General features: G+C 52.0%; 12 protein-coding genes across 12 annotated transcripts; 6 read left to right on the top strand and 6 right to left on the bottom strand.

Annotated features, from left to right (window-relative positions):
- Positions 1 to 81: 81 nt before the first annotated feature.
- PtrM4_109240 (uncharacterized protein) lies at positions 82 to 327 on the bottom strand (the record flags this gene model as incomplete). Its single annotated transcript, XM_001935840.2, has 1 exon — positions 82 to 327. The coding sequence occupies one exon, from the start codon at positions 325 to 327 to the stop codon at positions 82 to 84; it is 246 nt and encodes an 81-aa protein (XP_001935875.2).
- A 132-nt stretch (positions 328 to 459) lies between these two features.
- On the top strand, positions 460 to 615 carry PtrM4_109230 (uncharacterized protein; the record flags this gene model as incomplete). The annotated part of the gene is made up of 1 exon (XM_066107832.1): positions 460 to 615. The coding sequence occupies one exon, from the start codon at positions 460 to 462 to the stop codon at positions 613 to 615; it is 156 nt and encodes a 51-aa protein (XP_065962281.1).
- A 496-nt stretch (positions 616 to 1111) lies between these two features.
- On the top strand, positions 1112 to 4101 carry PtrM4_109220 (FusA, Translation elongation factors (GTPase); the record flags this gene model as incomplete). Its single annotated transcript, XM_066107831.1, has 5 exons — positions 1112 to 1195; positions 1251 to 2194; positions 2268 to 3775; positions 3843 to 4015; positions 4096 to 4101. The coding sequence occupies 5 exons, from the start codon at positions 1112 to 1114 to the stop codon at positions 4099 to 4101; spliced, it is 2715 nt and encodes a 904-aa protein (XP_065962280.1).
- A 62-nt stretch (positions 4102 to 4163) lies between these two features.
- PtrM4_109210 (FusA, Translation elongation factors (GTPase)) lies at positions 4164 to 4595 on the top strand (the record flags this gene model as incomplete). The annotated part of the gene is made up of 1 exon (XM_066107830.1): positions 4164 to 4595. One exon carries the CDS (start codon positions 4164 to 4166, stop codon positions 4593 to 4595), a length of 432 nt encoding a protein of 143 aa, XP_065962279.1.
- A 497-nt stretch (positions 4596 to 5092) lies between these two features.
- PtrM4_109200 (uncharacterized protein) lies at positions 5093 to 7572 on the bottom strand (the record flags this gene model as incomplete). Its single annotated transcript, XM_066107829.1, has 2 exons — positions 5093 to 6156; positions 6204 to 7572. 2 exons carry the CDS (start codon positions 7570 to 7572, stop codon positions 5093 to 5095), a joined length of 2433 nt encoding a protein of 810 aa, XP_065962278.1.
- A 1410-nt stretch (positions 7573 to 8982) lies between these two features.
- PtrM4_109190 (uncharacterized protein) lies at positions 8983 to 9615 on the bottom strand (the record flags this gene model as incomplete). The annotated part of the gene is made up of 2 exons (XM_066107828.1): positions 8983 to 9089; positions 9312 to 9615. The coding sequence occupies 2 exons, from the start codon at positions 9613 to 9615 to the stop codon at positions 8983 to 8985; spliced, it is 411 nt and encodes a 136-aa protein (XP_065962277.1).
- Positions 9616 to 10310: 695 nt separating this feature from the next.
- Positions 10311 to 11314, top strand: PtrM4_109180 (uncharacterized protein; the record flags this gene model as incomplete). Its single annotated transcript, XM_001935844.2, has 2 exons — positions 10311 to 10967; positions 11018 to 11314. 2 exons carry the CDS (start codon positions 10311 to 10313, stop codon positions 11312 to 11314), a joined length of 954 nt encoding a protein of 317 aa, XP_001935879.2.
- A 534-nt stretch (positions 11315 to 11848) lies between these two features.
- PtrM4_109170 (uncharacterized protein) lies at positions 11849 to 13971 on the top strand (the record flags this gene model as incomplete). The annotated part of the gene is made up of 4 exons (XM_066107827.1): positions 11849 to 12326; positions 12374 to 13080; positions 13131 to 13606; positions 13659 to 13971. 4 exons carry the CDS (start codon positions 11849 to 11851, stop codon positions 13969 to 13971), a joined length of 1974 nt encoding a protein of 657 aa, XP_065962276.1.
- Positions 13972 to 14017: 46 nt separating this feature from the next.
- PtrM4_109160 (CoaA, Panthothenate kinase) lies at positions 14018 to 14829 on the bottom strand (the record flags this gene model as incomplete). Its single annotated transcript, XM_001935845.2, has 3 exons — positions 14018 to 14195; positions 14247 to 14563; positions 14614 to 14829. The coding sequence occupies 3 exons, from the start codon at positions 14827 to 14829 to the stop codon at positions 14018 to 14020; spliced, it is 711 nt and encodes a 236-aa protein (XP_001935880.2).
- A 491-nt stretch (positions 14830 to 15320) lies between these two features.
- PtrM4_109150 (uncharacterized protein) lies at positions 15321 to 16663 on the top strand (the record flags this gene model as incomplete). Its single annotated transcript, XM_066107826.1, has 4 exons — positions 15321 to 15419; positions 15470 to 15755; positions 15812 to 16546; positions 16605 to 16663. 4 exons carry the CDS (start codon positions 15321 to 15323, stop codon positions 16661 to 16663), a joined length of 1179 nt encoding a protein of 392 aa, XP_065962275.1.
- A 2929-nt stretch (positions 16664 to 19592) lies between these two features.
- On the bottom strand, positions 19593 to 20888 carry PtrM4_109140 (uncharacterized protein; the record flags this gene model as incomplete). The annotated part of the gene is made up of 1 exon (XM_066107825.1): positions 19593 to 20888. One exon carries the CDS (start codon positions 20886 to 20888, stop codon positions 19593 to 19595), a length of 1296 nt encoding a protein of 431 aa, XP_065962274.1.
- Positions 20889 to 21588: 700 nt separating this feature from the next.
- On the bottom strand, positions 21589 to 24428 carry PtrM4_109130 (uncharacterized protein; the record flags this gene model as incomplete). The annotated part of the gene is made up of 2 exons (XM_066107824.1): positions 21589 to 21722; positions 21782 to 24428. 2 exons carry the CDS (start codon positions 24426 to 24428, stop codon positions 21589 to 21591), a joined length of 2781 nt encoding a protein of 926 aa, XP_065962273.1.
- Positions 24429 to 25398: the final 970 nt, after the last annotated feature.

The following is a 25398-nucleotide window of genomic DNA, read 5'->3' as shown; positions in this document are numbered from 1 at the left end:
TTGTCTCATCTTTGTCCTTGTAGATTGAGAGGCAGTTTGGGCGCAGGACGGCGTAGATGGGCTTCCATGACTGTCCGGATGTCAGCATACGTCAGGCAAGAGAGTAAAGGTACGTGCCTTGGTCTTGCGCGTGCGCTTCACCACGGTGCCGGCCTTGATGATGCGGTCGAACTCGAAGCAGCCGTTCTGGTTGACGGGCGACATGATGTCGACGCTGGCGCTGGCGGTTTTTGTGTGGTGGAAGCCGGGCGTGTCCAGCTTCATGCCAGCAGAGCGAACGGCGGTCGGGTATGCGGGCGTGGGCTGGTGGTCCAGTGTGGCTGCCATGTTGGCGGTGGGAGGTGTCACATTCACAGTTGGCGGGGTCAGGCGGTATGGGCGCCGTGGGTTATTAGGGGCGCTGCTTCTGCGCGCGCTGGCAAGAGTTGTTATATTCGGAATGTTATGGCTGATGGCAAGATGGTAGGCGAAGGACAGGGGCAATGCTTGGGGCGCGACTCGCACCAGCGAGGGAAGGCGCGCACAGGCTACAAATACATGTTCGGGAAGGAACGCGCGTGCAGTGCGATTAGGGCCATTAGGCAAAAGAAGCGTGACGAGGGCGAGGGCGACTAGAAGCTGCGTGCAGCAACCCGTGGACCCCAGGGAGCAGAGAGAGAGAGAGAGAGAGACTTGGAGAAACAAGCGCAAGAGAAATGCTGGGGAGAGACGCCGTTCAGCTGGGGCGGCCACTAACTGACGTCTTGCAGCAAGCCCGCCGCCAGCCCGCCCAGGGATTTGCAGAGCCGCCACCCACAAATTTCATGAGCCAGAATGACGCGGGTAAGGGCGGGGGTCTCGACGGTGGTTAAGTTTCATACAAATCCCAGTGCGGCCAGCCAGAACCACACGTCGTCGCTGCAACGTCGGCTTCTGCTGCAGAGCAATCTATCCTCCAATTTCCTACTTCGTCCACTGAGCCCCGCGCCTTTTGATCAGCGGCCAGTGAAACCGCCGCCGTTGCCTGCTACCAGGTTACATCGACACGCGAGACGAGACAACCGCACCCGCACCCGCATCCGTATCTGAGACGGTCGCGACTTTTTAGCACACACTATCGCCCATCGCCAGGATGCCCGTCGTTCCCAGCGACAAGCTGGTGTCACTTCAACAGGCGGCCGATGGAATTAGGAACATCTGCATTCTCGCCCATGTCGTATGTCCGCGCATGCTTCTCCGCGCGATTTGCTTGCTGGTGCTAATTGCGACAGGACCATGGCAAGACGTCACTCACAGACGCCCTCATCGCCACCAATGGCATCATTTCGCCCAAGCTCGCCGGCAAGATCCGCTACCTCGACTCCAGGCCGGATGAGCAGCTGCGCGGTATCACCATGGAGTCGTCGGCCATTTCGCTATACTTTTCACTACTCCGCCGGTCTGCGCCCGACGCCCAGCCCGAGCAAAAAGAGTTTTTGATAAACTTGATAGACTCGCCCGGTCATATAGACTTCAGCTACGAAGTCTCTACAGCATCACGTCTGTGCGATGGCGCCGTCGTGCTCGTAGACGCCGTAGAGGGCGTGTGTAGTCAGACCGTGACCGTGTTGCGCCAGACGTGGATAGAGAAGCTCAAGCCTTTGCTCGTCATTAACAAGATGGACCGGCTAATCACAGAACTGAAGATGAGTCCAGGAGAGGCATACACACATCTGAGCAAGTTGCTCGAACAGGTAAACGCCGTCATGGGCAGTTTCTATCAAGGCGAGCGCATGGAGGACGATCTCCGGTGGCGCGAGAAGATGGAAGAGCGACTAAACGCTGCAGCCGAAAAGACTGACACACGTTCATCATCCATACAAGAGTCCGCTGATAGCATTGACATGACCAACACGCCCGCTGAATACGAAGAAAAGGACGACGAAGACATTTACTTTGCCCCTGAGAAGAACAACGTCATTTTTGGCAGTGCCATTGACGGCTGGGCCTTTACGGTAAGACAGTTTGCGAGTCTGTATGAAAAGAAATTAGGCATCAAACGTTCCATCCTCGAAAAGGTACTCTGGGGCGACTTCTACTTAGATCCCAAGACCAAGCGAGTGCTCAGTTCCAAGCATCTTAAAGGCCGACATCTGAAGCCCATGTTCGTACAGCTCGTCCTAGACAACGTATGGGCCGTCTACGAGGCTACTACGGGAGGTAGCAACGGGAAGGGGTGCGTGGATTTCCTTTCCCTGCTTGATGTTCCTGCGTGTATCTTAGCAATATACTTATACCTTTCAACACAGAGATCCTACCATGGTCGAGAAGATTACCAAGTCGCTCAATCTCAATGTCCCAGCACACATTATGCGGTCTCGCGATCCGAGAGCACTCTTAATGGCACTATTTGCAGCGTGGCTGCCCTTGTCCACTGCCCTGTTGGTGTCTGTTACTGAGTACCTTCCTCCGCCTTCCAAAGCGCAAACCGAACGCATGCCCGATATTATCGATAGCTCTCCTGGCGCCGACTACGTAGCTCCAGAAGTACGCGATGCAATGGTCAACTTCAACGCCTCCAAAGATGCCCCCGTCGTGGCTTATGTCAGCAAGATGATTTCCGTCCCGTCTAGCGAACTTCCACAAAACAAGCGGCGGGGCGGCGCACTCACGGCTGAAGAGGCAAGGGAGATGGGTAGAAAGAAGAGAGCGGAGATAGCACGGCAGCAGGCACTTGCAAACGGCGAGAAAGCAGATGTCAGCAGCGTCACCGACGCTCTGGGCTCCACTACTATCAGCGAGACTGAGACGCCTGTTGAAGAGACTCCTGTGCCTGATGAAGAGGCAGAACATTTGATTGGATTTGCCCGTATGTTTTCGGGTACCCTTAGTGTTGGCGACGAGGTTTACGTTCTTGGACCGAAATTCACTCCTGCAAATCCTCACGCCGCTCCGGAGCCACAAAAGGTCAAAATTACTGCTCTATATCTGATGATGGGACGTGGCCTCGAGCCTTTGACGACGGTACCCGCAGGTGTCGTTTTTGGTATCGGTGGGCTCGAGGGCCACCTTCTGAAGTCTGGCACACTCTGTTCGCAGCTTCCCGGATCGCTCAATCTCGCTGGTATTCAGATGGGTAGTGAGCCTATTGTGCGTGTTGCGCTAGAACCCGAGAACCCTTACGATTTGGATAAGATGATCAAGGGATTGAAACTTCTCGTGCAGAGCGATCCATGTGCGGAGTATGAGCAGCTGCCTAGCGGAGAGCACGTTATTCTTACAGCCGGTGAGCTTCATCTCGAGAGATGTCTGAAGGATCTCAAGGAGCGATTCGCAAAGTGCGAGATACAAGCTGGCGAACCAATTGTACCGTACCGCGAGTCCATTGTCGCCGCCGCTGAGATGGCTCCGCTAAAAGACCCAAACCTTCCCCGAGGCACTGTCATCGGAGAAACAGCAAGCAAGCACGTGTCCGTCAGGCTGCGAGTCCGCCCGCTCCCACAACCCGTAACCGAGTTCCTAAGCAAGAATGCTGGTGCAATCAAGAAGTTGTATTCCGAACGCCGTGCTGAAGACGAAGGCGAACATGCACCACACCGTGTTCACGGCGCCGAAAACGACGGCATCCAAGAGGCAGAACAACGAGAAATCGGCCAGAGTCTAAGTTTCGACGAGTTTAAGAAACAGCTCAAACAAGCTTTTGCAGAGGTCAAGGGTCAAAAGGAGATTTGGACCGATGTGATTGAGAAAATTACTGCATTTGGACCGCGTCGTATTGGCCCCAATATCCTCGTTGATGCGACCAAAGATGGGATATGTGGGAAAGCGTATGTCACCCCTCTTCCTCTCCACACTCTTAAACATACTAACAACACTTCCACCAGCCTCCGTGACTCCACCTCGCCCACCCCCCGAAGATACGCCCGAAACCACGTCAACCACAACCCTAACCCCCCACGCCTTCGCCTCCACAATAGCTTACGCCTTCCAACTCGCCACCGCTCAAGGCCCCTGCTGCGCCGAGCCCGTCCAAGGCATCGCCGTCTTCCTCGAAGACGTCACCCTCTCCCTCCCCCCCCTCTTCCTCCGACTCCTCCGACGCATCCGCCCACGACCGCGGCCGCCTAACCGGCGAAGTCATAAAAGCCGTCCGCACAGCAATCCACTCAGGCTTCCTCTCCTGGTCCCCACGCATGCATCTCGCAATGTACAGCTGCGAAATCCAAGCCTCAACCGACGTCCTCGGCCGCGTCTACGCCGTTCTCACACGCCGCCGCGGTACTATTCTTTCGGAAACTTTGTCCTCTACTTCTTCGGCTAGTACCACGGGTTCTCAGACTTTCACTATCAACGCGTTGTTGCCTGTAGCAGAGAGTTTCGGCTTCAGCGATGAGATTAGGAAGAGGAGCTCCGGTAGCGCGAGTCCGCAGTTGAGGTTCGCGGGCTTTGAGATGTTGGATGAGGATCCGTTTTGGGTCCCGTTTACGGAGGATCAGCTTGAGGATTTGGGTGAGTTGGCGGATAGGGAGAATGTGGCGAAGAGGTATGTGGATAAGGTGAGAAGGAGGAAGGGGTTGAGGGTGCAGGGTGAGAAGGTTGTTGTTGATGCGGAGAAGCAGAAGACGTTGAAGAGGTAGATGTGGGTTTGGGAATTGAGGGGAAGAGTTCGCTGAAGTGCTTATGTGTTCATGTGTTGATGTTTCACGATGGAAATAAATGACCGAATAGATGGAGTCGTTTTAGTTCATCTCACGCACTAAGTGAGTTTGTACATGACATGATTAAACTTCTCCATATTCATATTCTTTCCATTTCCCAGTATAAGTCGTATATCTCGAAGACCCCCTATTTCCCATGATCAACTTATATAGAAAAGCGACGACCGAAGAAAGAGCAAACGCCGTGCTTTTTTCTTCGTTTTTCGTCGCTTAATCGTGACTGTCGTATATACATGTAGTTAGATGTTGCCAGTGTGGCAAACAAATGGAGAAAATGAAAAACTAGGAGACGGAGAACGTGACCGGCAGAGTGATTGCGAAGGGAACCTCCCTTGATCGCCCTCAACTTTCGCGATACTGCGTGGGAAAGGCGAGTACCGCCCTGGGCCACCAGCGCATTGCAAAGTCAATCAAGACTACGCACTACCCGGTGGCCCACCCATGTGCAGCAAAACGTCCAACATATCCATGCCCCCGATATCCGGACCCATGGCCGTCTGGTTAATCTCCGCACCCCACTGATCCAGCAGCGGATCAAGCGGAAGCGCAAGCCAATCCTGATCCTGGCCTGTAGTCCAGCTCGAACCGCCGTTTGCCCACTGGCCCCAGTTTGCGCCGTGGTTACCATTGGAGTTCGAGCCGTTACTGCTATTGCCGTTGTAGTTGGTGTAGTTTCCCGGCGGTGGCATGATGGATATGCTGTTTGAGTTTGGATCGTAGGGCTCAGCTGAGATACCCCAGAGAGGAGTTCCGCGGCCATTGGTTCCAAGGCCCATGCTGGGAGAGCTGGGGACACTGCTGCCGGTACCGGAGAAGCCTGTTTGCTGAGCGCCCATGTAAGGAGGTGCGAGGTGGTTGACGTTGTTGAGTGGAGCGGGCGGAGGCATTAGTGGTGCTGAAATGGGGCTTTTGCTTCCTGCGCGGGAGATGCCGGTTGAGCCGTTGGCGGCAAGGCGCACGAAACGCGAGCGGATACGGTGGGTGAGCGTCTCAACGAGGTCGGCGAATCGGTTACCGACGTGGACATCGTCCACGATGCTTGTCCGCAAGGCATCCACTGAGTCGCTGAGTAGGCCAAGACTGACAGCGACATCTTCCTCGGTCGCTCCTAAGGCAAAGGTTTTCAGCAGGATGATAGCTACGCTAACAATACGGAAGAAGGTTCGGACAGGTGCATGCCGCAGATAACCACCAGGATGCAGACCTTCGACCACAACCTTGAGCACATTGCGCGACGCATCGATGACTTCGTTGATGTAGTGCCTATCGTTGGCGTACCACTTGACCAGTGTACTGAATGGTATAGCGCCACCGTCGTCATGACTATTAGCGCGTCCATTGACACCGTTGGGCTGAGCGTGCGACTGCAACGGGGTGTTGTGTGTGCAGCGTTCTACGACTGCTTGCAGAGCCAGGGAATTGAGATACACGCGAGTGTACTCAAATTCGATAGTGAGGACATGACGCAGTTGCGGAGGGACTAGATATTATTAGAAATGATACAGAGAGACGCAACTGCGGACTTGCCCTCTCGAGTGCGATCGAAGCATTTTCTCCACTCCATCAGGGGACCCTGAAAAAACTTGAGCATCTCTTCATACGTCCCAGACTTCAGCAGCTCGCGCGTCTTACGGCGATTCGAGAACAACTTCAGATTACCCATCTCCATAATCTTAGCGATGCGCTGCCAGAAGTCCAGCACGAGATCTTGGACAGCATGGCGCTCCTGAGTAGCAATGGACTCCAGTGGGAGACGCTGTCCATCTGAACGCATGCCAAATTGAGCAGGGGGAGCCTTAATTCGACTGATGCGCTCCTTGTACAGTTCAAGGGGGGATGGACCACCGACTAGACTCTCATCGCGATCAATCTTAGGGAGCATGGATGTGAGGCCAAGTCTGCCACTGGTCTGAGTCACGTAGATGATGAGCAGGTCCCTAAGATGGTTCTTCCGTCGGTAGTAGGCCTTGACAGTGGCGTGAGAGAGATGCTGATTTGCCTCCTCGAACTCAGTCTCGTTGGTCTCGTCGAAAACACCAATCTCAAAGGCGAGTGTCATAGCGTTGCCGAGCAGCATCCAACACATGCGATCACTACGCCAACAGGGCTCCAGCCAGCTGTCGATGCGCTTGTCGCCGACGCCTTTGTACATGTCGGCCTTTGGACCAGGCTCGTATGGGTCATCTGGTAGAACAAGCTCGTCGTCATCGTCACCTGGTGGGAAGTGAAGAGCACGGGGATGCCACTCAGTCAGTAGCATCAGACTCTCGACAGTGCCAAGCGTGCGAAGACCTTTCCGCGACAGGGGATTCACGTCGGATCCTGGCTGCTGTCCCGCACCGCAGAAGCCTCCACCAAACTGCTCTTGCCCGAAGATCATGCGATCTATCATGCCCTGAAGATACTTCCATAGCTTCTCATGGATAAGATAAGAGCGTGACGTTGCGCCAACGCCGCTTGAGCCGCTGGGCTGCGAATACCTCGCCGCGATAGTTAGAAGGGTGATGACCAACATGGGTTCCTCCTTGAGCAGCTTTCCGTGAAATGCATGATCGCGATAATCCGGCACGACGATGGGGGTAAGAGGCGACAGGAAGGTGTAGAAGTAGTCGATGTAGGAGATGGCTTCTTTGGCTGTAAGCCAGCCCGCGCGCACAAAGCGAAACTTGGACCAGGCCTTGACAGCTTCGGCAAAGGCAGCTTCGTTGGGGGGATCTGGAAGAATGGGATGCTGGATAGCAGGGTCTATAGATGCCTCGGCCGTGGCTCGCGAGTTACTTCGCACATGGGACACGTTGGCACGGGGGCTCGCGAAGTTGGTCTGGGAGCCGGGCGTGCTTCCCAACGTCGGTCGCTGAAGGCTTGAACTGCTTCCCGACCGGTGATGCGCGTCCATTCCGGCAGCCTCGAACAGCAGGTTAAGGGCATCGTGTCCACTATACACCTCGCCCGCCTGCAGTGTCGCGACCGTCTCGTTGCTCTTTTTTTGATCCTCCTCATCGTTTGGCTGGGGCTGGAGACCACCCGAGGTATTTGGTCGTCTCAGCGGTTCGTATCGTCCGATGGAGCCGCCTGGGGTCAAGGGCTGCGAGATGTAGGCTGCATTGTTCGCCGTAGTGATGAGAGGTTCCGGGAGGCCATCGGAACGCTGACGTTTCCTGCCATTGCGCACCTCGTAGTCGTCAACCTCCTCATAGTCGTCCTCGCCATCTGCTTTCCTCTTCCGACGCGTGGCGGAGAAAAAGCATTCTTTACTCTCGCGCCGGCACCTCACACATGGCGGATCGTGGGGATTATCTACAGGACCAAGATCTGGAGATGAACAGGCATTATCAGCAATTGGCCGTGGTCAAGGTTTGGTTACACGTATACACGTACCGCATCGCACTTTGCGGCGTCGACATGGGATACAAGCCTGGTATGTGCGCGTGTGCTGGGCGTTTTGTGTGCGCGGCGGTGGAGAAGCATTGGAGCCCGCTGTCGACATGGTGGTTGTGGATTACCGCGGTCGGCTTGCGACGGCTGAGAGGGAAGCTGGCCGACTTTGGGTCAGATATGGGCTTGAATTGGGCCGACCACGTCAATCCGAGCTGTCGGTCCCTGCATGCAGTGCGCCCCAAAGGATCAAGTACGGTAACGGCTACAAGCAGGTGTTTCGAGTACGAGCCGCGCAAATATGGCAAGATAACTTGTTATCGTGGCTGTTGGCTGACGAGCTGATGAGGCTCGTGAGTTCAAACTGCCGCGGCAGTCACGAGCGCGGGGCTTGGACCAGTGTGGGAACGCGTACTTCACACCAACAACCCTCCCCACAAACCGTTGGAAACGTGCTCGAGTGCCTCACCATCGAGCACATTAAAAGCGGCGTATGTATCAATGACCCTACCTTTGGTCTTATTGGTCAATTCCCGCCAAAAGCCAGAGACGACATGACCATGTGCATGACGCGAGCGACATGTGACCCCATCGTGCACTCCGCATGTGCCACACAAGACTAATCCGGTCAATGGGCGCCCGCCACAAACCTTGCGCTGCATACTAGCAGACGACTACATGGCGCCTCTGTTGATGCAAATCGTGTGTCATCACATATCACATTTCCAGAATGCGGTGTGATGTTCCCTGTCTTCTGCGTCTCAGGCAAATCATCATGATTACGTTTGTCATCCAAGTTATACGTGTATTAGGCCATGCCAGGATTGAGCATGTGGCGTCTCGAAGAATAACACCTATCGTTCCAGCAACCCCATATCCATCTTAGTATCAAGTCTTTGTTCCGACACGGATTAGACTTACTCTCCCGTCGTCAGTCGCTGTCTTCTCGCTGCACTCCTAGGCTTCGAAACTCTTGCTGACAGAGCGCTTGTTTGCCCTGGGCTTTTCGCACGCGAAGTTGCAGCTCAGAACTTGTGTCTGCATTGGTTAGTTTCTGAAGGGAAACAGGGCAACAAATACTTACTCGGTGAATACGGTCTCGCGCGCTACACAGCAAGGGCTGGCCAACCCATGGCTGTGTAGTACAAAAAAATCTGCCGTCTTTGTCGTTATTAGGCCAGTGGGAATCCCGGTAGGTGACTGCATGGTGTTAATTCACCACTTCATGGGTTACAACTTGTCGTTGCTAGTAATACTCACAGGTCACGCCATCGTCCACGTATGCGATATGTAGCGGATGGCCAGCAACCGGCCCCGTCAACGTCAGTCCGTCAGTCAGGTGAACAGCGTCAGTCTGCATCATAAACTGCTTGCCGTCATGGTCGTAGAACGGAGAGACATTGAGGTATGTCGTCATCTTGCCCTTGCTGTTACAGTCTCGATGCACGGTACCCCAGAAGGTGCAGCGGCCTGGGGTGAAGTCTGGGCGGACGACTTGAGCTAGTACGCAGACGGTGGACGGAAGAAGTGCCGTTGCGAAGGCGATGAGGTTGATTAAATTCATGGTGTAATCGGGGTGTAGAGATCTTTTTCGCAGCGTGTGTTGGGAGAAGGGGGAAAACAACGTGCAGACAAGCAGATGGAGGTGAGTGAGATGTACTAAGAGTGAAACTGGAATAGTGGTATCGGTTGATTACAACGCTCGAGCAGTCGGGACCTATATACGGCCTTTTCAGAAAGTGGTCCGAGATATCGTAACTACCGTATTGATCTCGGGCCGAGCATCGTGATAACTAAACCCTCGGGACAGTGTCTAAATTTGGAGCATTCACAATCACTGCTACTCAGGCTCTTGTATAGTACAGAGCTTTTTACCCGTTTCGATGTCTGCATCGACTTGCAGAGATGTGCTGTGCTTCATGTGACGCGACTTCCGTCTGCCATGTGAAGGGGCTCTCACCAGTGAAAGTATTCTCAGAGGAAGGGTGATGTATTCTTCCAGTACTCACAGTGATAGTGCTTTGCATAGAGTGAAGTCGGGTTGTGAAGTCGAGGCGCAATGCATCAACAGGCGTTTGCCTCAGGTGAGAGGAAACTACCGCTCTGGGACAGTAAAAGAGCGGCTTGACCATGTTATAAGGTCATTCTTTTGGCCACAAGGGTACTTGTAGTTGTCCACCTCACTGTCTCCATTGATCTCTCGGTATTATCCAGGCCCCAACCTAACCACTTAGTCCTTTTCGCTCTCAGTTCCAAGACATGAGCACCCCAGTCTATGAGGTCAAGAAGATACCTGGCAAAGGGAGGGGTGTATTCGCCCGCGTTGACATCGCCGAGAGAACCCGCATTATCGTCGAAAGGCCATTGCTGACAGCCCCGGAGATGCCTTGCCACGAAGCAGAAACCCATATCGCTAGTAAACTGAGAAGTCTTCCCAAGGAACAGCAGCGACAGTATCTCTCCCTCCACAACAACTCTCCCGGCAAGTACCCATTCAGCGGCATCTTTCAGACCAACGCTCTACCATGCGGTTCAGAAACGAAACTCTACGCCGTCTACGCCACCGTTTCCTTGATCAACCACGACTGCATGCCGAATAGCAGCCCTAACTGGAACCGACATTTAAACATGCAGACTATCCACGCTTTGTGTGACATCAAGGCCGGCGAGGAGATCACAGTCTGCTACACCAACGCCGTGACTACACAAGAGCGACAGGTATATCTCAAACAGCATTTCGGCTTCGACTGCGCCTGCAGCATCTGTTCACTGTCGCCAGTGGAGCGGACGCTGAGTGACATACGTCGTACCGAGATCGAGCGTATGAACGAAGACATCTTCAGCGACCATCTCTCATCGTTTAGCCCAGGCGTGGCATTAAACAAGCTCTACAAGATGGTCCAGCTGATAGAAGAGGTGAGTGCCCAACATAATTTTTCACAAGTTCTTCGCTAATACATCCCCAGGAATACAAACGTGCCTCCAAAGCCCCCGTCTCAGAAGTTTACCATAACGCGGCCCGGGTGGCTATTTCCTATGGAGACAAAGCCCGTACGACTGTTTTCGCTGAGAGAGCTCATAAGCTGAGAGTCATCTGTACAGGCAAGGATGGGGAGAACGCTCAACGTATGGAGCGCTTGATGAGTTATCCGGCGTCCCACGAGTATTATGGGTTGTCGAAGGAGTGGAGGTCTGGTAAGGATGCTGTGCCTAAGGGTCTGAGCGAGGAAGACTTTGAGAAGTGGCTTTGGAGGTTGGATTGAGGTTATTGGTTTGAGCGGGGCGGATGACGGCCACTAAAAGTACGGCAGGTATGCGTACATACACATAGTTTGCTAGGTGAGGTTTCCTGGGACTTCGGAGGCTGCTTGGAATGGTTCCTACAGCTGCGACAAATGGTTTCAACAGATGAATCTTAAAATACATAAACTCACAAGCCTTTTGTCATTTGTTCATTTTATCTTCGTCAGCATGCTGTGACAGATATGTGAAGGCAACCTCGAGCTGAGTGTGGTTGATCACCTCAAACTTCGTATGGCGCGTGGCAATGTATGTAAACAAGCATGCCAGCCTTGCCGGAAGTTACAGCCCCAGCCGAAGCTTAAGGCTCAATCGTGTGCCCATGCCTTAAAATCTTGTGGATTGGCGGAAGAGCTTCGTAAGAGTAGCTCTCACAATAGCGTCATATCTCGGCCCGATACCGGCATAGAACCGCGACCTCGGGAGCTGCATCTGAATCCGACGATCTTGCATCCCATCCCGTCTCCACCTTCCGCCACACTAAACACATCACATGCATGGAGCACCGAAGGCCAAGAGATGCATTATCATGCGATCGTTGTCGAGCAAAGAAACTCAAATGTTCCAAAGACATTCCCGTATGCACTTCCTGTGCTCATAGCGGGTCGCAATGTCACTACAGCGGCAAAGTTGCTAGATCGCCCTTGACTCGGGCTTACCTGACTGGCGTGGAAAAGCGCTTGCACAGCCTGGAAAGTCTGGTTACTCAGCTTGTTCCCGGAGTTGATGTTGACGATCTTCTGGCATCTCCAAGCCTCGTTGCCAAATCTCCACCTAAGCTTCAACCACGATCGCCAGAGGCAGCCTTGAGCCCTGAAGGTAGTACCAAGTCCATTTCAACTGAGCCGGCGCTTCCAGAGGCCGTACCTAACAATGTCGATGGCTTCAACTGGCACGAAGAGAATGTTAATGTGGATGGGCTGACGGATGGCATGGCCGCCCTCTCGGTCGAGCCAACCGGAGTAGGCTATCTGGGTAAGTTATCCTCCTTCAATTTGAAGTTTGCAACTAAACAAACATAGGCTTGACCTCAGGAGTTGTTTTCCTTCGTTGTCTATTAGACTGGGCTGGATTCTTGCATCAATCGGTTGTTCCGCCTCAGCTACGTGCACCGGAGCCTTCCGCTTCCTTCCGGAATGTGCTTGCATCGTCGCACATCTCGCATGCTGCGCTTGCTAAGCAGCTATCGGCAGACCTCGTAGATGCCTACTTCTCTAATTTCCACGTCGTCTACCCTTTTGTTCACGAGGCAACCTTTCGCGCTCAGTACCATGAGGTGGTGCCGCGGCCATCCAAACGATCATGGAGTATGCTCTATCATGCGATTATTGCGCTTGGCGCTTGGACCCTGAATAACGATCACGTCGGGCTCGAAGACTACCTGTATCGCAGAGCTTTGACGCTTGGGCAGGAGGAGTCGGTTTTCGAAGCTGCCAGCCTAACATCTGTTCAAGCACTTGTACTTTTGAGCAATCTCAGTCAAAAGCGCAACAGCCCAAATACTGGATGGAACCTCCTGGGTCTCGCTGTTCGCACAGCTCTCAGCTTGGCGCTCCACCGAGAGCTTCCTCATTGGAACATCAGCCTGATCGAGCGCGAAATTAGACGTAGAGTATGGTGGGGGGTGTATATTTTCGATAGCGGAGCGTCAATGACCTTTGGACGGGCAGTCATGCTACCTGATCGCGACTCAATGAACGTTCATTGTGTCCTCAACATAACCGACGAGGTAAACACTACTGAATCAAGCTCTACTCTGGATAGACTGACCAAGAATAGTCTCTCACGCCTCAGACGACACAGGTACCGTCTGAAGAGGAAGGACCAACCATTTACTCTCAGCTCAGGGCGCAAAGTAGTTTTCACATACATACAAATTACATCTCCAACCGATTGCTAGCCGAACCCGGGCTGTCCGCTGAAGCAGCACTCGCTCTCAACACCTCTATGGATGCCTGGGCACAAACCGTGCCACCATACTTCCAGCTCTCTTACACGAGTCATGTTACCACCCGGTGGTATGTATTTGCACGGTCTCGCCTGTGGTGGAGATTCTGGAACCTCAAGATCATAGTTTTCCGGCAAATTCTGCTACGTCAAGCGATATCTGAGCGAGATCAAATACCGGATCAGGCAACGCAGTCGGCACAGGAAGATTGTAAACGAACTTGTCTCGACGCTGCACACAATACTGTTATTTCCATACATCAGTACGCGATGCAGGACCTGAGTAGACTGGAAGGCTGGTATTCGACGTAAGTATACGGCAAGAAACCTTCTGATTATATCCGCTAAATCATTGCGTAGATACTTTCTATTTCACGCAGCTCTAGTGCTCACTCTCGGCATAATCAGCTTCCCGCAATCTGAAGAAACGGCAACGTGGTCTGACGATGTCCGAATGGCCAAGGCCACATTTCGCGAACGTCTTGTCGGAGATTCGCTTGCCGCACGCTGTGTCGCCATCCTCGACCAAGTCGTATCGAATGATGATATGAATTCAGGGCTATTTCAAGATTTGGAACTAGACAAAGATGCTCTAAGCGCTTTCCCGTGGTCGCTTGAATCTAGTGAACTATTCAATTCCTTTGATTGGGACTTGACTGGAAACGGCTTCTAGAGTCAAAAGGCAGATGTCTACTTCGCTATGAACATAGCATTCAACTTCAATTTTGAATGATGACGTCCGGCTTCATGAGCATCGACCGTATCAACTCGCCATTCGGGATGTCATTCTCTTCGGCCCTCGCAATGGCAGCCGGCATCGATGTCTCGATCCCAGCAGCAAGGTGACGCTGCGCTAAGCGAACACGAACCTTCTCCGGAGGCGCATCGACAAACCATCTGCCGGTGTTAGCGTTCACTTGTATGGAAATGGGCGTTCATGTCACCAACCTTTCGTCGCAGATCTCTGCAATTTGATCCCACGGACTCTGTCTTAGAAGAGTGTAGTTGCCTTCTATAATCACAAGTCGGATACGAGAAGAGATACGGACACCCTCCTGCACTGGATCCTTGAGTGCATGATCAAAGCTAGGCGCAGCAATACACAAATCATCTTCACCCCGCACAGTGACAGGCGTTGATTTAAGCAATTTCACAAGCTTTACGCATCCCTCGGCATCGAACGTGAACGGAGCGCCACGTCTTTTAAAGGCCAGTTCGGAATTTTCAAAAGTCGATAAAACTTCCCGAGTGTAATGAAAGCCATCCTGGTACATCTTTTAGCGAACATGGCACTCTAGACACGGATAGCTCTTACCATGGGCACGGCAGCGACATCTTGTACACCTTGTTTCGCGAGCTCGGCTAGGAGCGCTTCAGATACTGTAGACTTTCCCGAACCAGGCACACCTGCAAGCGCAACGAGCATGCGTTGACTGGGGTTAGATGCTTGGCGCACGAGAAGCCTTTCCGTGCGCCTGACCAAATCAAGGATCGCTGTCGGGATGGTATCCACTTCGGAGTCGTTGGCCATTTTCAATGATATCGGGACGGCAATGGAATTGGGCTCCTATGGAACAAGACACGACAAGCATACAAGCCGCACGGAAAGGAGCAGTAACACAGGACGGCTACAAATGTCGTCGCACACGTTACGTGCAGCCTTACGTAGAAACAAGAATGATATTGTGGGGTTGGTCGGACGACAGTGGTCCGAGCATAAGTCATGTTCAACTACCCCCGTTCTACTATCTGAATCAGGCAACTCTGCCATACATCATGCGGGGAAAAGTTGTTGTAACCCACACAGGAACCAGGCTAATGTTGCAGGTATGGGGAATGTTGTGGAGTCGGCCGATAGCGCTCCGAAGTTTTTCTGACTCGAGATAACTTATGATCTCTCCAGTTGTATTTGGCTGAATAATCGTATAAAGCTTGACATGTTCGTCTCGTAACTTGCTTGATCTTCATCTCGTCTCTGGCTAGTATTGGATTTTTTGTACTTTGAGTAACGGCCTTGCGAATATGGCTTCGGTAACAGAAGCTGCTGGCCTTGGGGTTGGCGAGAAGAAGAGCGTTTATAAAGAGCTGCGTCAAAATCCTTATCTTCTCGGTTTATCGGCTGTAAGTCAACTTCAATTCTTGCCATATTTTTCTCGACTAATATTGTGTAGTTTGCATCACTCGGTGGTTTCCTCTTCGGTTATGATCAAGGAGTAGTCTCAGGCGTGCTGACCATGGAGTCATTTGCCGCCGCCTTCCCTAGGATCTACCTAGACAGCTCCTTCAAGGGTTGGTTCGTTTCAACGTTGCTACTGGCTGCTTGGTTTGGCTCTCTAGTCAACGGCCCAGTAGCCGATCGTTTTGGTCGCAAAGGATCCATTATGATAGCTGTTGTTATCTTCACCATTGGCTCCGCACTCCAAGCTGGAGCCGTCAATATCAGCATGGCTTTTGCTGGTATGTTATTCTCACAATTTCGTGGGTTGTATCATACTGACTACAGAATTCAACAGGCCGAGCAATCGCAGGTTTCTCAGTTGGTATGCTAACGATGATCGTGCCCATGTACATGAGCGAAGTATCCACCGCCGGTATCAGAGGCACTCTAGTCGTTCTACAACAACTTTCCATCACCCTCGGTATCCTGGTTTCCTACTGGCTCGAATTTGGTACGCAATATATCGGAGGTACACGTTGTGCGCCCGACATCCCTTACACCGGAGGTAAACCGTCCGAACCAACTTTCGACCCATACAAAGATATCGGTCCGAACGGCTGCACCGGCCAAAGCGACGCTTCCTGGCGCGTTCCCTTTGCACTACAGATATTTCCTGGCCTTGTCCTTGGCATTGGTATGCTGTTCTTTCCCGAATCACCTCGGTACTACTGCATGCGCGACAACGAAGAAGACGGCATCCGAGCACTGGCGCGTGTCCGCCGCACCAGCCCAGACGACGAGCTGGTTCAGAAGGAGTACCTCGCTATCAAAGCAGAGGTCATGTTTGAGGCCTCGTACAACGCAGAAAAGTTCCCTGGAAAGAATGGTGCCTCGCTCTACATTGCTGGTTACGGTACACTCTTCTCGACATGGCCATCATTTAAACGTACTGCCATCGGCTGTATTACCATGTTTATGCAACAATTTATCGGATGCAATGCGATTATCTACTATGCTCCGACGATCTTTGCTCAATTGGGTCTATCAGGAAAGACGACGGGGTTGCTTGCAACAGGTGTCTACGGGATCGGTATGTAAAACCTCAATGGTATAACCCAAAACCAAACCTGAGATTTTTCATGCATTAGAAACCTCAATCAGCATACTCAGAGCCTTGGAAAAGTATCTGTGTCAGAGTATCTGCTAATATCTCGATCTAGTGAACACCCTCTCTACGCTCCCCGCCCTCTTCCTGATCGACAAGATCGGTCGGCGCCCCCTTCTGCTCAGCGGCGCCGTCGGAACCTGCATCTCTCTTTTAATTGTCGGCGGCATAATCGGCGCCTACGGCGACACACTGCGCTCTCACCCCTCCGCGGGCTGGACCGGCATAGCTTTCATCTACATCTACGACGTCAACTTCTCCTACTCCTGGGCGCCCATCGGCTGGGTGCTGCCATCTGAAATTTACAACCTCGGCAACCGCTCAAAAGCAATGTCCCTAACTACCTCATCGACGTGGATGTGCAATTTTATCATCGGCTTGGTTACACCGGATATGCTGGAAAAGATCGGGTTTGGAACGTATATTTTCTTTGCGGGATTTGCTGCTATCGCGGCGGTGTTTACGTGGTTTCTTGTGCCGGAGACAAGAGGCAGGAGTCTCGAGGAGATGGATGCCGTGTTTGGGGATACGACGGCGCAGGAGGAGAAGAGAAGGCTGGCAGGAATTGCGAGGGGCTTAGGGATTGGGGGCGTAGAGGATGAGGATGTAGAGGAGAAGGAGGTTGCCGTGAAGATGGAGATGACGGGAGCGTGAGTTGTGGCATTTTTTGTTTGTAAAGATAGAGGTAATGGCATGTTGCCATGTTTTACACTCAGTTTTCTCGTGAATCGAAAACATAGTCGTTGTGCTCTCGAGTACCATTGTACTCACCCACATGGGACCAAGAACTTTCGCTCCTAAACGAAGAATAAAGTAGAAACAATTACAGCTACAGCTCGGCCCTGATCCAAGATCGGACGTCCCCCATAGCCTCAGAAACATAGCGCCAAGGCATGTATATTTCATCAAAAACTTCCCAAACCCGCACATTCAATAGCTCTCTGTAAGCTTTTAGAAGCTATTTCCCTTTCACAAAGTTCCATTCTCGGAACATATACATGCAGCGTATTTACTTTGAGCAGGAAAACAGCGCGCGTGGAAAAAAATGTGAATGACACTCGGTGCCGGGAAGGCATGCGTCATTGGTGTTGATGTTTTAGATTATAGGCCATACAAAGTATATATCGATTTGAGGTTCTCCGGAGAATCCACAGAGGGATACTGACAGTTTTGAAGTTGGGAGAGAGGAGGCAGAGCAGCGACATACGATGTTGTTATGGGCATTTCTACAAGATCGCTGATCATGGAGAGTATGGTTTAGGATTTAGAGCTTTTATTGCATCGCATTTTCAATAGGAGGAAAAAGAGGAAGAGAACACGGGACGGCATGATGCAGTTTGTATTGGTTTTTTTAGTGTGGAAGTGCTGGCACAAGTTCCCCCCCCCCCCATTCGATCTGCTTCTCCGCCTTTTGAAATACTTCTTTCGGTGATTCACAAGTTCATATAGAACAGATAGGTGTATTTAAGTTTTTACTAGACGTACGGAACATGTTATTTTTGACTTGCATATTTTTAAAAAGGAGAGCAGAAGACATGTCCTCACGGCTCGTGTGTTTTGGAAAATACAGAGAAGAGTTTCAGTAGAAGGATAGAAGGTAAGAAGAAGCAGGAAGAAGGTGGTCCACCGACATTCAATGCGGAAGTGACTGATTCAGGAATGCTGCAAGTATGTGGGGAAACTGCCCACATAGTATCGGACTTCAGTATCTTTGGTTTGGAGTTTTAGGAAAGAGTGGAAGAGCGAGAGTGATATATCTAGCGCTGTCATATTTTGACTTCAATCCATGGGTTTGAAAGCAGAGGGAGCAGGAGGTTGTGATTGGTAAAAGATAATAAGGAGGAAGTCCAGCAACATGTCGGTTTTATGGTACTTTTTGAGATAAAATGCAATTACATGTGGGAACAGTCCACATACATTGGAATTCAATCTCTTTAGTTTAAGGTTCCATAACAGAGTGGAAGAGAGATAGAGGCATACCGGTATAGAACCATCGAGTTTAAATATGCTAGAGAAGCGGAGAAGAGGTATCGTCATTTCTGGCTTGTAAACGGACTTCAGAAGCAGTCATTAAAGAGAACCACATGCTTTTTATTTCGATGAAAAGGGGAATAGAAAGCTATAGGGGTAACTATAGTGAAGTGCATTTTCAGTAGTTTTGAAAGCAGAGAAAAAGAGTCGCCATGCCACTCCTGATTCCTGCTTTTTTGAATTGACTCCTGTGCAATTTAAACATGGTAAGGAAGAAGAGATTAAAGATGTTGGAAGAATCGGCGAGTCTAAGTATGGCCTAGTAGAAGCGACCAGAAGCCACATCCACGTATTTTGCAGGGAATTTTTACAATTTTTTTCCTTTTTCTCAAATTTCAGGGAACGATAAAAAGTTCAGCGAAAGGCACACCACGATAAATATTAGATATAATGTTTATGCTTGCCAGAGCAACAGAACAGACGGCCATCTGACGGTTCCGTTTGTTTTTTGAGTATTCAGTCATACCGGAGGTATTTCATGATTTCAATTTGAGTGGAAGGAATAAAGAAAGGGGAAGAAACCTGGACAAGGAAGATTTGTCTAAATAGCCAATGTTGATACGGCTAAGGTATCGGAATCACCTTCGTTGCAACGAGTTGAAATGATTGTGATTGTTCTTGTTGTTCTATGGAGGTGGAGGGAGGTCGGCAGTAAGGCAGCAGCTAGAGCTCGGACCACACGGCTTAGTCAGCCGTGTAATCCAAGCTCGTGCATGCAGCAACCAGCTGCCTTATCTACCGCAGGTTCGATTCCCAACACTGACTATCTTTTCTTTTTGTGCCGGGAGATCAGATCCGTCCCCAAATCCTCCAAATCTGTAATAATATCCTGCTGCCGAAATGTAGCTAGTTGCCTATCTCGGCTAGCGCTATACGCCTTCCTGTATGCCCTTATGTCCTCCTCTTGTGTCCTTCGTTATCGCGCACACGTGCCCGTTGACTACTTGGTGCCTTCAAGGTTGCTGAGCTCGGTGCTCTCGGTCGTGGGCTTGGTGTTGCGATCACGGTTGACCCACCCTTGCACTCGGAGGTTGAGCTCGTTAGAGTTGATGAGATTCTCTATCGCGGCGTTGCAACCTGCCTTTGTCATAGAGTCTGCTGGGTTGTCGCGACCGTCGATCCATCTGATATCCATGAGTTCGCTGCGCTCGTAGGCTTCGCGCATTGCCATGATGTCAATCATAAGGCGTTTCTCCTTGGTGGTGCCGAGCTTGACAAGGCAATCGTATAGCGATCGCGAGTCGGTGCATACCACGATGGGGACCTTAGGTAAGTTGAGTCGTTCCATGACCATATCAATGGTGCCGCCGATCGCGACTGCGATATCTACGCCGTGCGCCATCGCGTAGATCTCGGAGGCGAGGACGCTCCTGGTGATCCGCTTGCATTTGACTGAGGACCAGTGGACGATGTTGCCACGTATCCCGAAGTTTGTGTCGCTTGAGGTAACTTCATTGCCGAGTACGATGACGAATCCCATCTGGGAGCTCATATCCTTGTTGTTGGCAAAGGACGCGTCGACTAGGGTAAACAGCTTGAGGTTGCGTATGTCCAGAGGTACGTAGGTCAACCCATGGCAGAGGTTCTTCTTTTGCCATTCGATGCGTTTGTTTAACTTGGATATTTCTTCTTTTGTAGGCTCACTCGCTTGCGCAGCAGCGGCGAGGTCGAAGCTTGCTTCGGGTTGACAGATTGTCGCGATGTAAGCGCCACGTGCGCGTTGTTGAATGTACGTCTTCTTGTCAGTTGCGATCTCCAGTTTCTCACCTTGTTTCTTTTGGCGTAGTGTGATCACGCCGTCTGTTGTGAGACTAACGACGCACCCGTTAAAGTCGATAGGGTTGTTAGTAGTAAGAAACTGCTTCTCTTTGGCGCTGAAGCGCAGCTCCTTGCTCTCCTTATTGGCAAACACGTCATCGGACAGACCGAGCGTGTCATCAGTTTGCATGCCGACAATACCAAAGCCTAACGCCGTTGGCTTGGTGATTAAGAGGCACGGGTCATAGGTTGATGTTTCCATCCCGAGTGTCGTGGTATGGTGTTTGAAGTAGGTTGACCACCAGTACGCTCCTGCCTCGGCGATGCCGTACAGCGGCTTCACGACCACCATGATGGTGCCTTTGGGGTAGACATTGCGGAGTTGCGTGGGAAGATCCGCGATGATCGTGCGCTGGAGATGGTCATCGGCTTGCGTGTACGCCTGCGTGATATCTCGAAGCCATAGCGTCATGCCCATTTGAAGCAGTGAGGGTGCAAGCGCGATAATAATGCGCTGACTGGCGCGCTGGATCGTCGGGCTTTGTGTGAGCACAATCCGTTTTCCATCATCGGCATAACCCTGAACAACGAGGCGCGATTTCTCGTACGGCTTAGTGGTAGTTTTGCCTTTGACCTCGTTGACAATCCGTGACTTAAAGACGCGGATGCCACCATGGCGCTGAGGGTCATACTCCTCGAAGCGGAACACTCCGCGAGTGATCAGCGCGTCAATCTCTGCCTTGGTGGATAGTTCGAATGGTTCGCCTAGGGTTGTGATCTTGCCAGTGGCACGCAGCTTCCTGGACAGCACTAAGTCGTCCTCCTCGCGTTGCGTGAGGTTGACGTCGTTGGTCTCGATGGGAGCTGGTTTTGGCTTGTTTTTGGAGCCTTTGGGGCGACCGCGCTTTCGTGGAGGTGGAACTTCTGTCTCTGGGATAAACTCGTCATCGTCCGCATCCCCGCAATTGTCGTTGTCGTCGTCGTCGCGCGGGATAACGGTGGAGTTGTTGCGGTGGTATGGCTGCACCGATGTGACTCGAAATGTCGCCTGCCTGCCGTCGACGTCGACAATCGCGGCGGTTAGGTCGTCGTTCATGGCGATGAGGGTATGGGGACCAGTCCAACCGCGGTTCTCGCGCCAAACCTTTACGCTGCTCTGGATCGGGAGCTGAAGCGTTTCAATGACGTTCGGTCCGTTGCGTGTCGCAAGTGCGTCGTTCACCTGGCGTTTTGCTTTGATCTTGCGGACCTCCGCCATCGCGTTCTTTATCGCTTTCGCGCGCGCGCTGATGGATGGTGATGGCGGCGATGTCTTGGATAGGCGGGGGTAGGTGCCAAAGACGAGGAGAGTAGGCACAAGGCCATCTGGACCAGCAGTGTCGTTGACGGCTTTCACAGCCATCTGGAGGAGGTGTTCAGATGACGTGTCGCTGTCTATGTCGGCGGAGATGACTTCGAAGGCACGGCGGATGGCCGCATGGTACCGCTCCACCTTGCCGATGGAGTTATGCGCCTCGACAGGCACCTCGTCAACCTCGATGGCCATTGTCTTTGCATTGTTGACAAACTCCTCGCTCGCAAAGTTCTTGCCAGCGTCGGTGGCTATGACATCAGGCGGACCAACGTACATATCGATCCACATGGCGCGGAGTGTGTCCCATGTTGTGCTTGCTTTCATGTCGGTGAGAAAGCGCGCTGCTTGGAAGGCAGTTGCTTCGTCAATAGCATGAAGTACTGGCCTCTGATTAATGTACATCACGTCGACGATAAGTCGATAGTTGAAGTTGATATCGTCGCGGAGGGTAAACCGAAATCGTCCTGGCGCCTTGCCAGTAATCTGACATTGGTGACAGAACTTGTTGATCTTTTCGATGGTCGCCGCATCGACTTCGTCATAACCTGCTCTCGCGAGGACCTTGTAGAGTCGTCCCGCAGCTGGATGACCAAAGCGCCGATGGAGTTGCGCAAGCTCTACCTCGGTGAGGTAGTGCGTCGCGGTCTCTTGGTCGTCGAGCAGGAGCCATGGGTGTCCCCATTTGCGCACAATGGGGTACTCCCGTGACTCGTGTACAAGCACGTTGTCAACATTGTTGAGGTAGATCCCGTGGCGGTCCATGTCTGCAAGGCACAGCAAGAAAGGCGTGTTGGTCGGCATCACCGCAAAAAGTATAACGCCGAGCGGGGTTTTGACCTTCACCTCGCCAAGTGAGAGACACTCTGGGTTATCTCCAAATCGAATTCGGTGGCGACCTGCCGTGGACTCATTGATCGTGGCCGATGGCTGGAGGCGTTGCAGTGCCATGACCTGGGTCTTTCCTGCAGTGGAGACTCCGGCCGCGCCGGTGTCGGGCATGATGCCTTGGAAACAGTGAGCACCATATCGGTGATCGAAGGTGAACATGTGGGGTGCCTCCTTTGCAGTCTCCGACGCGTATGGGTCGATCCCAGTGATCGCGTGGGTCGCCGCGGCGTCGTTGAGGTTGATGGTGAGCGCTTGCCCGTCGATGGTTCCGCAAGCAGCGGTGTTGAATTGTTCATGTTGGAAGTACGCATCGAGGTCATCAACGCGGTTGCCGTCGTCGTCCTCTGCCTCGTCATGAAGCTCGATGCCTTCGAATCCGGCGAGGAACACGTCGTAGTCGTCATCGAGATCGTGGTTTTGGACATAAGTCTTGAAGCGTTGGTGCGACTCATTGCGCTCCTCGTGTGAATGTCGCGTTGACCAGCATCCTTGTTTGCCGCACACATAGCACTTTTTATCGTGCGAGCGGCGGGGAGGGTATCGCGGTCGTGACAGCGTCGGTCCGCGGTTGAAGCGACCGGTGCCATAGCCTCGGGGTCTGTCGCGAGGTTCGTCGTTTCGGTTGTATCGTCGGTTTGTGTAGAAGATGTCATCGTCTGTCTGTTCATTGTCATAGTTGAACTGCGTTCGAGCATGCGGGTGACAGCGTTGCCAGTTACCGACGGCGTTGCGGAGCTCTGAAGCGACTGCTTCAAAGGTCGACGCAGGTCGGATCAGGACTGCGCTGCAGGCTTCGACACCCTGGCATGCTGACACAAGTTGTCCGGTGAGGCTTGACTCGCTGAGTCCATTCTGCTGAGCCATCGCTTGGTACAGCTTGTGGAGCTTGTCGATGAGCAAGTCAAGGCATTGCGCAATTGTCTTGTCAGGATTACTTGCGATGACGTCCTTTAGCATAATGGTGCGCCATTCGTTCAAGAACAACTGGTAGTTCTCGGTAGTGTGGAAGTAGGCGCCCAGTTTCGCGATGATGTCTTCGTATCCAAGGTCAAGTGGAGCGATAGATTGGTAGTAGTAAGTTGACGCTTTGCCAGTAAGCATAGTGGAGATGGCTAGCTTGTAGCGGTCAGTTTGGCCAGGTTGAATGCCGACTTTGGCGCAAAGCTCTCGAAAGATGACCAGTTTGTGACTGAGCACGTCATACTTGTCACCACTGAACTTATCGTTGTTATTGTACAGCTTCGCGAGGTTTGTGAGTGCTGTCACGTTGAGTTGAGCTGGCGACGGTGAGTACTGTGCTTGTGGGTATCCTGTTGGTGGCTGCGGAGGGTTAGGGTAACTGTAGTTGCTGTTTGTGAGCTGTCGACACTTGAAACCGTCGACGAGTCGCATAAGCTCAAGCTCGTCGTCAGGCCATATCGGGCACGACGAGAGATGGAGGAGGTTGTACAGTTGCGTTATTACTGTGTCACGACTGTTGATCTGGATGTAAATCCCTCGGTGTCGGAGCAATTCCTTGACTGCTTTCCGGAGCCGCACGTCGACCGCACTTATGATATCTTGAGTCCAATCCTCGAAGGACTTTTGGAACTCCTGGAGGATGAAGAGGTCGAACTGTCCATCGTCTTCAACTTGGACGACCCAATCGAGGACGACAGTGTTCAGTTTGTCGGTGTTTATGACTGTGTCGGTCGGGTCGAGTTCCGCGTTGACATACTCACTCTTGTGCATCTCGGAGTACCACGATCGGTACTTGACGCTCTTGTATGGTGCCATGGTGCTGAAGTCAGTCGATTGTTTGCTGTTAGTTGCAGGCGTTGTCAGTTGTTTTTGTGCGTGGTTGACGCAGATCTTTTCGTTCAAGATCTCCTTCAGAACTGTCGGCGAAAGCGCTACCTTGATAGGTAGTCTCTGCGGGCGGTGCTGTACTTCGCACTCCTTGCTACTGTGAGGTAGGAGGAGTCGCTTCTTGGCCAAGACTACACAGCAAAAGAGCTGATGGGTCTCCTTGTCAGATATCTAGCCGATCTGTGGTGTAGCAACCACTGATCAGTGTTGATACGGCTAAGGTATCGGAATCACCTTCGTTGCAACGAGTTGAAATGATTGTGATTGTTCTTGTTGTTCTATGGAGGTGGAGGGAGGTCGGCAGTAAGGCAGCAGCTAGAGCTCGGACCACACGGCTTAGTCAGCCGTGTAATCCAAGCTCGTGCATGCAGCAACCAGCTGCCTTATCTACCGCAGGTTCGATTCCCAACAGCCAATAAGAGAGACCAGGTGCCCATACATGGGCAGCTTAACGCGTTTGCGTAAAACGTTTTAGCTTAAAACGTTTTAAAACGCTTTAACAGCTTAAACTGTTCACGCGTTTAAGAAAATCCTTAAACGCGTGAACGATTTAAAAACGCTATAAGAGGCTTGGCGCCAAGCACCCCACCTTTGCATCTCAAAAACTCTGCAACCACTCCCCACTAACCTGAAATCTCAACAAATCCATTATCTATAGCATCTATTATCGTTATGTCATCGAATACCTTGTCAGCAAGTGCGATATCAACGCCACCGTCGCGAAGACCCGCAACGCCGCCACACTTTGACGCTGTTATACGAACCGAAACTGTCTGTAACACCAGCAATGCAAAGCGCCAGCGTTTGAAAAAGCAGTATGTGTGCAAACGCTGTCGCTCATGGTTTAGCAGTCACCGAGTAAACTCTATCCACCATGTTCTAGCATATCATACAACGT

Source organism: Pyrenophora tritici-repentis, chromosome 5 (assembly GCF_003171515.1).
Source record: "Pyrenophora tritici-repentis strain M4 chromosome 5, whole genome shotgun sequence".
Lineage (NCBI taxonomy): Eukaryota > Fungi > Ascomycota > Dothideomycetes > Pleosporales > Pleosporaceae > Pyrenophora > Pyrenophora tritici-repentis.
This window is presented reverse-complemented; position numbering and strand designations above follow the sequence as displayed.